This window comes from Prionailurus bengalensis, chromosome C2 (assembly GCF_016509475.1).
Source record: "Prionailurus bengalensis isolate Pbe53 chromosome C2, Fcat_Pben_1.1_paternal_pri, whole genome shotgun sequence".
NCBI classification, from domain to species: Eukaryota; Metazoa; Chordata; class Mammalia; order Carnivora; family Felidae; genus Prionailurus; species Prionailurus bengalensis.
This window is the reverse complement of record NC_057350.1, coordinates 49,392,782-49,405,655: the sequence shown is the minus strand read 5'-3', so window position 1 is coordinate 49,405,655 and position 12,874 is coordinate 49,392,782. Positions and strand designations below refer to the sequence as shown.

General features: G+C 35.2%; 1 protein-coding gene across 1 annotated transcript in view; it reads left to right on the top strand.

The window, feature by feature from the left end:
• Nucleotides 1–12,874, top strand: part of SENP7 (SUMO specific peptidase 7) — a 157,728-nt gene that overhangs the window by 71,249 nt on the left and 73,605 nt on the right. The window contains 3 exon segments of the mRNA XM_043594036.1: nucleotides 3,032–3,104; nucleotides 3,106–3,230; nucleotides 11,340–11,534. Coding sequence (XP_043449971.1) covers nucleotides 3,032–3,104; nucleotides 3,106–3,230; nucleotides 11,340–11,534 — 393 coding nt within the window.

The following is a 12,874-nucleotide window of genomic DNA, read 5'->3' as shown; positions in this document are numbered from 1 at the left end:
AAAAAATTTACTGTGTGAATTATACTGTCTTTTGTATCTTCAACCTCTCCTATTCTGTTCACCTCTTCCTTAGGCACTTAAACTTAACACAGATTTTTCCATTTACTCATCCCATTGTATTCTGGTTTCTGCTCCCACCATTCCACTAAACTGCCCCCAATAAAGTCACCGTTCCATCTCTAAATTCATTTTTATTACCCTTACCCTTAGTGCTTCCATTTCATTCTTCATAAGAGATCAATAGTGCAGCTGTGAGCTCATCATTCTCTTGTAAAAACTAGTGGGTTTCAATTGTTTTTGTCATAAAATCTCAAATCATTAATGTAGTTCATTGGTCCTGCCTAACTACCCATACTGATCTTGTACGCATGTCCTCTTCAGGCTAAGCACTTGAGCCCGCTAAGTCCTTTGATTTTCTTCAACAAGCTTTACTCACACCAGAGCATTTGCATTTTGTCCCCACTTGTGGACCACTCTTTATTTTCCACCTGTTTCTTTGGATAGTGTCTGGTTTCAGCTCAAAAGTCGTATTCTCAGTAAAACCTTCCCTGATCTAGTTCAGAAGTGCAGCATCTGTACTTTAACTTCATATCACTTATTACAATTATAATTAAATAATGAATTGGGTAATTCTCTGGAATGTGAGCCCCATGAAGGCAGGCACTATAACCATCATGTTCATCGATGTATCTCCAGATTCTGCTAGTACAGTTGTTTTGCTAGGAGGTATTTGATAAGTACTTGTTGAATGAAGAATGAATTACTATTATTTAGTCATAGAAATGTCACTTATCTCTGTATGATTTATTTGAAGTTTCTGTGTATTTTATGGAGGTTCCCCTGAAGACTTGTACTGCCTTTTTCCAGATGGTCTGAAAGGATAGCCTTAAGTGGCTGCTGCATGCAAGTGATATCTTTGAAATTGATTTTATCTTAATTTCTTAAAAAAATGTTTATTTTTGAGAGAGAGAGTGTGAGTGGGGGAGGGGCAGAAAGAGAGGGGGACAGAAGCTCTGAAGCAGGCTCTGGGCTGACAGCAGTGAGCCAGATATGGGCTCGAACTCATGAACCGTTAAGATCATGACCTGAGCTGAAGTTGGACACTTAACTGACTGAGCCACCCAGGTGCCCCTCTTTAATTTTTTTAATTTAATGTATTTTTAATTTTATTTTTTTATATGTTTATTTTTGAGAGAGAGGGGAGAGAGAGTGCATATGTGTGGGAGAGGCAGAGAGAGAGAGAGAGAGAGAGAGAGAGAGAGAGAGAGAGAGAGAGAACCAGAGGATCTGAAGTGGGCTCTATGCTGACAGCAGAGAGCCTAGTATGGGTTTGAACTCATTAACTGTGAGATCATGACCTGAGCTGAAGTTGGCCCCTTAACCGACTGAGCCACCCAGGTGCCCCTTTAATTTTTTTTTAAAGTAAGTTCTGGCTCAGTGTGGGGCTTAAACTTAAGACGACCCCCCCCCCCCAAAAAAAATCAGTAGTTGCATGCTTTACCAACTAAGCCAGCCAGGCACCCAAGATCAGTTTTATCTTTAAAATATTTGAACACTTTGCTTTGTGTTTCCTAATATTCTTTTTTAAAAAAATATTTTATTTTTAAGTAATCTCTATACCCAATGTGGGGCTCAAACTCATAACCACTCGATCAAGAGTTGCATGTTCCACCTACTGAGCCAGCCAGATGCCCCTGTTTCTTAAGTCTTAGACTTATTTATTTATTTAAAAGTTTATAAATTTATTTTGAGAGAAAGAGAGCACATGCATGCACATGCAAGCTGGGAGTGCAGAGGGAGAGAGCGAATCCCAAGTAGGCTCTGCACTGTCAGTGTGGAGCAGGACATAGGGCTTAGACTCACAGACTGTGAGATAATGACCTGAGGCTAAATTGAGTTGAATGCTTATCAACTGAGCTACCCAGGCACCGTCTTACTTTTGTTAAACAATCCCTTGGGGTGCCTGGGTGGCTCGGTCAGTTAGGCTTCTGACTTCAGCTCAGGTCATGAGCTCACATTTGTGGATTTAAACCCCCCTGTCAGGCTCTGTGCTGACAGCTGAGAGCCTGGAGCTTGCTTCGGATTCTGTGTCTCTCTCTCTGTCTCTCCCCTTCCCCGCTTGTGCTCGCTCTCTCTCTCTCTCTCTCTCTCTCTCTCTCTCCCCTTTGTCTCTCAAAATAAAATAAGCATTAAAAAAAAATCCCTAAAACTGGTTACAGGACAGCTTTATAGATAAAATAGAACAGACACTCTTCTGATCAAACATTTCCAATTCTTTAAGACATTTCTCATTTGATACTGTCTCAAGTCTACTTGGTAGCCTATCCAGACTACTGCAAGAACTATTCTCTGGTTCCAGAACTGAACATAGCTCTTCAAGTATTACCAGCAAAAGATTTATTGAATGAGTAACGACCAAAATGTAATGAGACAAAAAGCTGGAGCTGCTTGCATTTATCAGTTTTACTTATTAAAAGGGTATAGGTACAGTAAAAATAAATGTTTTAAATCGACCTATTTGTAGAAACGAGGTAAAATTAAGTCTATATCTTAAGACTATGAAGACTTAAGACTATGTAGCTTTAGTAAGGCTGTAGATGATACACGTTTCACCTGTAGTTTTAATAATGCTTTCCAAATTAACAAATGCTAAAACAAAATACATTTACATTGCAGAAAGTGGTTGCCTTTGTGATGAGATATGCAGATGTGTACAATTGTTTTACTAAAAGTGTAAATAGGTGCAGATGGGTTACCAGGAATCTCAACAGCTATACGTGTGTGTGGCCATAGTTATAGTATACTAGACAGAATTCTGAAGAAAGTTCCAATATAAGTGAAATAGGCTTTACTTTTTAATATACATTTGAGAATGGTTAAGCAAATATTTTACTTATTTACTGCTCTAGTTAATTGCTTCAAGAACTGAAATTAAGAATTCCTGGAGGTTTTCTTTTGGTATAGTTTGTGATTAATCATGTATTATACACTGTTTAGTACTTTATGTGTTAATTATTTATGTGTGTAACAGGCAACTCAAAGTTGTGTTGACGAATGTCCTATGGACGGATTTAGGACGAAAATTCAGAAAGATCCTACCTAGAAAACGATGCTAATTTGTGTGATGCCAACAAGGTGCAATCAGACTCATTGCCTTCGACATCTGTTGACAGCCTAGAGACATGTCAAAAATTAGAACCTCTTCACCAAAGCCTTAATTTATCTAAAAGGTATGTTGTTCAGTATTGATTTTGTTCAACTTACCACATTTGAAGTAGTAAAACTCCAATAATCTTAAAATTGTTAAGATTGTTGGAAATGATTTTTAAGAAAATCTGCATATACAGGTGTGCCCCACTCTAAAGCAAATCATAAAGCTGACAGTCTCAATTTACAAAGTTAATGGTATTTTTGCATTTCATTAAGTTGACATAGAATTATTTTTAAAACCAATTATCATTATATTTAACTTATAATTTGATTCACATACACATATTTTTATAGATTCATTTATGATATAAAATGAAGATACTTATATATATATAGGTAGGTAAGGACCTAGATTAAGTAACTTACGAAAGATATGTTAAAGATGGAGAAAATAAAGGTATATATATATTTATCTATTTATGCCTTGATAGAGTTGACAGAATTAATAGTTCATTTTTTTATTTTCTGCATCTTTAACATATCTATTAAATAGTGTTTAATATAGTCCTTACCACTTTTGACTTTGAGTTTTCTTGTATTTTACATGCATTTGTAAATAAGTGAGGTGATATTAAAATAATACCCCTAGATTTTTAATAGTAAATATGCAGTTTAATTTTATAAATAAGACCAGTTTTGTTTTATATTTTTTAAAGGAATTGTGTATGGAATTTGGGGCTAAATACTGGGAATTAGCTCTGGGAATTTGTTATCTGTGACATAATATTTTTAATGTGTTTCTACTTACAGTTTTAACCCTTAATGTTTTGATGGAAATACTTAGCTTTTAATTAGAAAAATTTGTCATTAGCTAGGTAGTGCTTTGGTTATATGGTCTGTAATATATAAGTGCTTTAAGCCAAGTCCAGAAAAAAACTGATAAATTTTTAAAAAATGTTTTATTTATTTTTGGGAGAGATAGAGATAGAGAGCGTGAGCTAGAGAGGGGCAGAGAGAGACGGAGACAGAATCCTAAGCAAGCTCCAGGCTCTCAGCTGTCAGCACAGAGCCCAACATGAGACTTGAACTCGTGAACCACGAGATCATGAGCTGGGCCGAAGTCGAATGCTCAACTGACTGGGCCACCTAGGCTCTCCAAAACTGATAACTTTCAGCACAATTATTTAAAAAATAAAAGTAGAACTCTGTCAAGACATCTGGATATAGTGTTACATGTTAATTTTAAAGGAGGATACCTCTTAAAAAAGGCAAAAACAAAGTTAAGTAGAAGAATTTCCTTATGTGTTCATGAAATTAAAATTTAGTATGAAGTTAAAAGTCTCAATAAGATTCTAATTTGGTTTTTATAGTATGTGTCTGTGTTTTTTTTTCCTTTCTGTCATTACCAGCTAATGGAGACCTTTTCTCTCATCTCCAGGGGTCCTAAATTGAACTGTTCCAAAGTGAATGCATTATCTTTCTTCTCAGACTTATTCCTATTTCTGTATCCCCTCCCTGTCTGAATATATGACGACTCTTTCTTTCTCACCCTTTATATTCAGTCTTTTTTCATGTGTAGTTATTTTTGCCTCCTAAATCAGTTTTGAAATGATCTCTTCTCCACTTTTATTGCCACTGCCTCAGTTCAAGCCCTGATAACTTTGTGCCTTTATTACTATTAGTATTGGGCTTCCCATGTATGGCCTTTTCTTCTTAATAATTTCCCTATATTGTTGTTGAGTTAATCGTTCTGAAAGGCAGATGTTACTTTTAGCTCTCTAGTTTAACATCTTTCTGTGGCTCCACATAATCTTCAGGATAAAGTTCAAACTCCTCACTTTAGCATACAGGGTCCTTAATGGTCTCACCTTTGCCTGTCTAGCTTTGTGCCTGTCTACACATTCATAACTGAGCTTTAGTCTGTAAGAAACTGGTGGTAGCTCAGTAAATGTATAGTGCTGTTGTATACCTCCGAGCTCATTCTGTTTGCTTTCTTATCTTGGAAACTGTTCTCCTTTCCCATTTACTGGTATTTTTTAGTCTTTACCATTGAACTCATATGCCATCTTTTTGGGACAGCTTCCTTGATTCCACCCTCCTCATTTGCATTTAATCTCATTTTTTGCTTTGTTAAGCAGCCTGTTTATATATCATAACACTTACCACATTATATTATGAGTTTTAGTTTTTCTGCCTCCCTGACAGTAAGCTTCACAAGGGAAGCTTACAGGGACTACATTTTATTATTTTTTACTCTGATACTAATACCTAGCACATTGCTGGGTGCTTACTAAATGCTCAGTTTTTGCTGAATTCAAAGAAGGTTGCTTCTCAGCAGAGTTACATCTCCAGTCTCTTTGATTAAAATGTATTTTCATCCATTAGAACCATTTATTTGCTCTGTAATTTTGGTGACAACCAGGAAAAGGGATATTACAAGCTTCAAATAAGAATACTGGAGAATAAGAATACTGGAGAATAAGAATACTGGAGAACTGAACAGTTTAGGGTATCGGTTTGGACAGTGTTTTCTTTCAGAGACTTACTTGCTATCTGGAATGATCTGGAATATCTGGCTTGTTCTTTCTTCAGGCTTAGCTTAACTTTTGCTTTTTGTTTTACTTTCATTTTACTTAGCTAGGACTTTATTATTTCAGAAAGATGAAAGGGAGAAAAATTTATTTTTGGTTTTCAATTTTATCTTAAAGTGTAACTGTTGAGGGGCCCCTGGGTTGTTCAGTCAGTTGAGTGTCTGACTGTTGATTTGGTTTAGGTCATGATCCCAGGGTCTTGGGATCGAGCCCCATGTCAGGCTCTGAGTTGAGTGTGAAGCCTACTTAAGATTCTGTCTGTCTCCCACTGCCCCTGTCCCCACTGTACACTATTTAAAAAAACACAAAACACCAAAAAAAAACACAAAAAACAAAAAAAGATCGACTATTGAGTCAACCAAAATTACTCATTCAGTCCCCAAAATGACATTTTTTAGAAGTTTTATTTGCATTTTAGATTTTTTTTAAATGTTTATTTATTTTTGAGAGAGAGAGGGAGAAAGAAAGAGAGCAGGGGAGGGGGCAGAGAGAGGGAGACACAGAATCTGAGGCAGGCTCCAGGCTCTGAGTTGTCAGCACAGAGCCTGATGTGGGGCTCAAACTCATGAACCTTGAGATCATGACCTGAGCTGAAGTTGAATGCTCAACCGACTGAGCCACCCAGGTGCCCCTTATTTGTATTTTGTTGGGTTTTATATCAGGACAATTTAGAATTTTAATTTCTGAACAATATTGAGAAGAAAAACAAAACATAATCCAAATCCGTCTTCTTAAATAGTGAGGAAAAGGGTGAAGAGTTTTAGAAATATGAAACTAGCAGTATGTGGAATGCACAAATTTCTTTTAAATAAGTAAACAATATTTTAGTGTAGGTTTTTATTTCCATGTGATTCACATCTATTTTTCTGAGAGATAACTTTGAGGCATTGATAAACCTTGATCATTAGGCAGGAAAGAGCCTTGTGGGACACATACCACAAGGCTTTTGAGAAGATAAACCATCTTTCTCTTCTTTTCATCAGTTGGCACCAGAGATTATTAGAGAAATATGGAGACGGTGTACTACCCATATTCCATTAAGAAAAGTTAGGTCCTAGTTCTTGGAATATCCCTAATTACATTTATTCATTTGTCTCTTAAATTTACATATATTTGAAGTTTTAAAAAAATACACAATTTAGATGTTGTGATGGTAAGACTTTTGGGACACTATAGTATTCCTGTCACCTTTCAGCCAGTGTAATTTTAGTTGAGTGATAATTTATTCATTTAAAATTAGCTTAGTAAAAGAAAGGAGCAAACTTAGAAAATCTGTGAATAACAGTTACTCAGCAATTAAAATTATTTTCACTATATAGCTTAAGAAACTGATTTAGAAAGTACATTTTCTTAAAAGTTTATTTTGTGTGAGAGAGAGTGAGAGAGAGAGAGAGCATGAGAGTGGGTGAGGGGCAGAAAGAAAGGGAGAGAAAGAATCCTTTGCTGACAGCACTGAGCCCCATTCAGGGCTCGATCTCAGGGACCATGAAATCATGACCTGACCTGAACCAAGAGTCAGACGCTTAACCAACTGAGCCATGCAGGTGCCCCATAAATGGCATTTTATTTTACTTACTGTTATTGTTTACATACTAAGGAAAAATTGGATAGACTGTAAAATGACAGGTTTTTTTTAGCACTTTCTTCCATATTGAGTTAGTATGAAGGATGAAATGTATACCTTTATATATTTCTTGTGAAAATTTAGAATATTTTGAAATTCCGGCTAGCCATGGAATTTCCATGACACTGCTAACTTATTTAATTGTACACCAAAAGGTAGCTTAGGTATTATGAGCTTAATCACCACTACCTGGATTTGTACTCTGGAAGGCTCTTACAGAGAGCTCTTTTTCTTCAAGGTAACCAAATTACATGAGTTGCAAATGGTTGTTGAAAGATGTTTGGGCTGTGGCTATGTGTTGTGAAGAGCTGAGTGTACTAAGGGCATTGCTAAGTGTTTAGTTATGTACTTTTTTAATAAGATGTTTTCATCAGGATTACAGAGAATGATGAATTAGGACAATTAAGCACCATTTGCTCTTTTCTTTTTTAAGTTTATTTATTTATTTTGGGGGGTGGGGAGAACCAGCAGGGGAGGGGCACAGAGAAAGAGAGGGACAGAGGATCTGAAGTGGCCTCTGACCTGACAGCAGAGAACCCGATATGGGGCTTGAACTCACGAACCATGAGATCATGACCTGAACCGAAGTTAGATGCTTAACCGACTAAGCCACCCAGGAGCCCAGGACAATTATGCATCATTTGAAAGGATACTTTATAACTTTGAGGAAGACTTCAGTAATAGGAAAATTAAAGTGATTTTCTTCTCACTGTGTACCTACTACGTGCCAGGACTTATACCAACTGCTTTACATCTAATTTATTTCATTTAGTCTTAACAACTTTGTAAGGTAGGTTTTCTCCTAATTTTAGAGATGAAAAGATCAATGCTAAGGGGAATAAATTATAGTAAATAGCTTGCCTAAATTATATTATTAGGTGCCAAAGTCAAAACCTGACCCCTATTTTTTTTCTGACTCTAGAGTCCTTGTTCTTAACCCCTGTACCAGTGCTTTTCACTCCTCTGAAATTTAATTTTTTCGTAAGTAAAGTAGGAATTGGACTTTATTACTTATTATCTGTGAGATCTAAATTATTGACCTTTAAATATTCTATTTATTCTTTAATTTTTTTTCTTGTGGTATTTTGTTCACGTTATAATAGAGTACTGTCTCACTGAAAGATCTACCACGGTGGAGATGCTGAGGGTAGTGGCTGGAACCTTCTGAGGACTTCAAGGGCTCTCTAGGGCTGTTGTGCTTTAGAGTTGCGGGTTCTACTGCAGCTTGGTATATCATCTTTTCAACCAGTTTTGGGGTCAATTTTGATATTTTTTATCTTCTAGGAAAAACTTGGCAGCTATTTGTTTGACCATTTAACTTTTTCTCTTCTAGGAAAGACTTTCAGATGTTTGTTTCAGCTATTTGTTAACATATTTGTCTAACTTAAAAGGTCTCATTTATCCTCCAGGGTTCTTTTTTCATATCTCCTTTGCTTTTTTCTTTCTTTAAATAAACCATACAAGAATAGGATGATGATCATTTATTACTCAGAAGAGAATTCTAATCTTTAAAAATTTTCCCTTTGCTTGCTGATATTTGTATTTTTTGTTGTTGTTGATTATTCTCTTCAGCACTTTGTACAAAAGTAATCTTTTATGGACTGCATTGCTCCTATTTGGAGGGACTGCTTTTTTAAGGGACTCAACATTCTAAAACATACTTAAACATAATATAGTCAGGCATTTAAACAGAGATACTACATGATAGTTGGCATTTCTTTGATGTGTCTCCTTATGTGCCACAAATTTTCTCTTTGCTTAAATACTACAGTTTTTGGATTATTTTATTATGAGCCACATTTTAGAATTCAGTAATTATAGGGGACCATAAAAATAGTATATTATCAATTCTTAAAATGATTTATCAAGTTAGTATACCAGATTCTCTCATCTCTTAAAAGTAAATAAAACTTATTTACATTAAGGTATTGATCTGGAAAATAATAGTTCTAACCTGAAATAGTTCTAGCCTCTGCTAGCATTCCTATATTTTCCCTAAAATATTGAGAAACACAAGATGAGGTTTTTTTTTTTATTGAATTATAGTTGAAGTTTTTTAGTGAGTGAAGTTTTTTATTTCATAGCAATTTCTAGTGTGAGGTCAGATAAAAGAAATCTTGAGACTCCTTAGTGGTCCTATATTACTTACATTCCTACTTCAGGTCCAAGATATTAAGGAGGTTCTGTCAGGCATCAGATACACAAAGCTCACAATGGCAACTAGGATCCTTGGAGATTTAAATCATATGAGAAGGTAGAAAAATGTATCTGCCTTCTCCTCCTTATAATTGGTGGTTATGCTAGATAGCTAACTTCTTTCCCACTTTTTCTTTACTCAAACTCTGAGTTTAGGGGATTGTATTTACTACCTGCCTTTGCTTTTACATCATACATACTACTTTTTTTTTTTAATGTTTGTTTATTTTTGGGGGGAAGAGAGAGAGAGAGAGAGAGAGACAGAGCATGAGCGGGGGAGGGGCAGAGAAAAGGAGACTCAGATTCCGAAGCAGGCTCCAGGCTCTGAGCTGTCAATAGAGAGTCTGATGTGGGGCTTGAACTCGTGAACCACGAGATCATGACCTGAGCCAAAGTCAAATAAATGCTCAACCGACTGAGCCACCCAGGCGCCCCTATGTCATACATACTACTTAATCATTGCAATATTTTTTTGTGGAGGTTCTGCTGGAAAATGCATATTTTCAAGAATTTCCTGCAGTATCTATAGAAAAGCTCAGTTATCTGGATCCTCTGGCAACTTAGTATTAAGGATACCTGTAATGTAATGAAATAAAGAAACCAAAAGATAATAGGCCCAGGTTCTTCTACTAGGAAGAGTTATACCTTCAGCCATTTAATTTTTCTGAGATTTGAATTCTTCATATTTAAAATAAAGGTAATACTAAATTATTTTAAAGTTTTCAAGATCTGAAATTCCATGCTGTCTAGAACATAGTGAAAAGAACATAATGCCTCTGTGTAGTGAAAATGAGTACCTCTAGGTACTATAGCAAATATAACAAAGTACAGGGAAGCTCACATGTTTCACTTAAATAGAAGCACTCAGGCCCTTTCTAAGTGTTTTTTGTTGTTTCTCACAAAGGGTCAATAAAGTGTTGCAGGTGACATATTGATAAAGTCAGGGGGACATCTGATGAAGAGGAGATAGGAAAACTTAAAAAATTCAGTAACAAGAACTAAAAACCAATACAGTAATTTGGTTTGGGTTGTCAGTTCAGGGCCAAATAATTGCCTAAGGGCGTCATTATAGTGTGGCAAAGTATATAAGGTGTTTGTAAAAACAGTTGGCTAACCAAGAGAAGATTATATTATCCTCTTCCATTTAAGGAGATAGCAGGCTTTTATGTAGTACATTTTGATGTGAACACCAATTTTAAAAAGTGTGGAGCTTTAAAAATACACTTTAATTATCTAGACATTTGATTTGTTGGCTCCTTCCTTGGTGCTGTTATATAAAGCATATATATTATAATCACTATATGTGCTGTTTTACTTATGGAATCTATCATTACCACAGATGCAATCTGAATGATGTCTTTCCTGTTGGATTTAGCATTTCTCATTTGCCAATTACAAGTATGTAATTATTTATCAAGAAACTTTCTGTTGAATGAGAAGAATAAAGATTTCTTGAATTGGTTTAAAGTACTCTGTGTTTTTAATAACTATTGGGGAAAAAGCATTTTTTGAGAAAAAGTGATTAAAGTTTTAAGCACCCCAATAGCATCCATTAGTTTAGTTAAAGCCGTTACTGTGGCAGGCTAATCTGTGCCAATTTATAAGACACTAGTACTTCTAAAAATAAAAAAAAGAATGTGTTCATACAGAATTTTGAGTGTTTAATGGGTTGATTTCTAGAGTGGTATAGATGAAAATGTTTGAAAATTCAACTTCCTAGAATACATTTTTCACTGCAAACCTCAGTACAGTACAGTGTTTGTTATTTTGTGTGACAGGATACCCAGAGTTATATTGACGAATGTCCTGGGAACGGAGTTAGGAAGAAAATACATAAAGACCTCATCTGTAACTGAGGCCAGTTTGGGTGATACAGACAACTTGCAATCAGAGCAGCTTTCTTCATCATCTGATGGCAGCCTAGAGTCTTGTCAAAATCTAAATCCTCACAAGAGCTCCTTTTTATCTGAAAGGTATGTTTAGTGATAACTTTACTCAAAATAAATAATATATTTACTCTAATGAGCCTCTCTATTCTTCCCCCCATAGATGCATTATTCCTAAAAGTGAGGCAGATGTGCTCTGTTGGCTAGTGTGACTTTTCTCCCCTGGTGGCTCGAGATGGCTGTTGGAACCAACAGTCTGTGGCTAATAATCAGTTTCAGAAAGTACACTGTACTTGTGTTTTGGGAAAATAGATGTAGACTTTAATGAAAATTTAGTTACCTATTTCAATATTTCAATTTATGTGATATAATTAAGATTTGTTCCTCTGACATTTTTCTGTTCCTCTTCCTCCTCTTTCCTTTTTATCCATCTGGCCATCTATTGGTCTGTTCATTCAACCATCTCTCCATCTTGACATAGTCACTGTTTTTATATCCAGATTCTAGAACTAGACCTGGCATTTAGTCCTCAGTAAATATTTGCTGAATGAATTGCTGAATGTGTTCCTCAAAAAAATGGTTTGAGATTCCATTAACAAACATGGCCTGCTGAGCCAGTGAGAGAAATGGAAATCTGAAGTTGCTTTTGTTTTAACCTATAGGAGATGCTTCTGTGGGGACTGTAAATAAAAGAAATTGTGGGATAAAGCTAAGGGATGTCAGTTAATAAATACTACTAAATCTCTCCACTTTCTTTTACCATGAACTTCTCTTTTTAATTTCTTGCCTTGTTGCTAGTACAATAAAGTAGTTTTGATCTCAGTGAAAAATTATTGATCTAATCTTGTTTTTTGTTTTGTTTTGTTTTGTTTTGTTTTTTTAATTTTCCCTGAACCATCCAAAGGTAACTTCTAGTTTGTATTTCTCTTGTAAGCCTAATTACACTAAAGAGTATTTATAGCTGACTTTTTAAAGATTTTTAATAATTTTTTTATATTTCTAACGCACTTTATTTTTATAAACTCTGTTTATTTCTTATGAATTTATAAATTTTACAAATTTTTCTCCTTTTGGAGAATATTTTATGTTTCACATCAGTTCTACTTAGTGAATTATTAATGGCAATTTTAACTTTATACTTTATTTGGTCTTTTTCTGAATTTACCAGAAGAACTGAGTTTCAGTGTCATTATCCAATTAATAATGTATTTAATGTATAAATTAAGGTATAATTAGAGATGTTAGAAATGCACTTATCAGTTTGTAATATAGTTATTTTGTTTCTGCCTCCTCTACTAGTCCATGAGTTCCTTAAGGAGAAGCATTATGTCTTAATTACATTTATGCCCAGTGCTTAGCTAAAATACATACTTTAATTTTGTGCACTTGGATTAATGTTCATGTCATTTAATCTCGAGCTTTGGTTT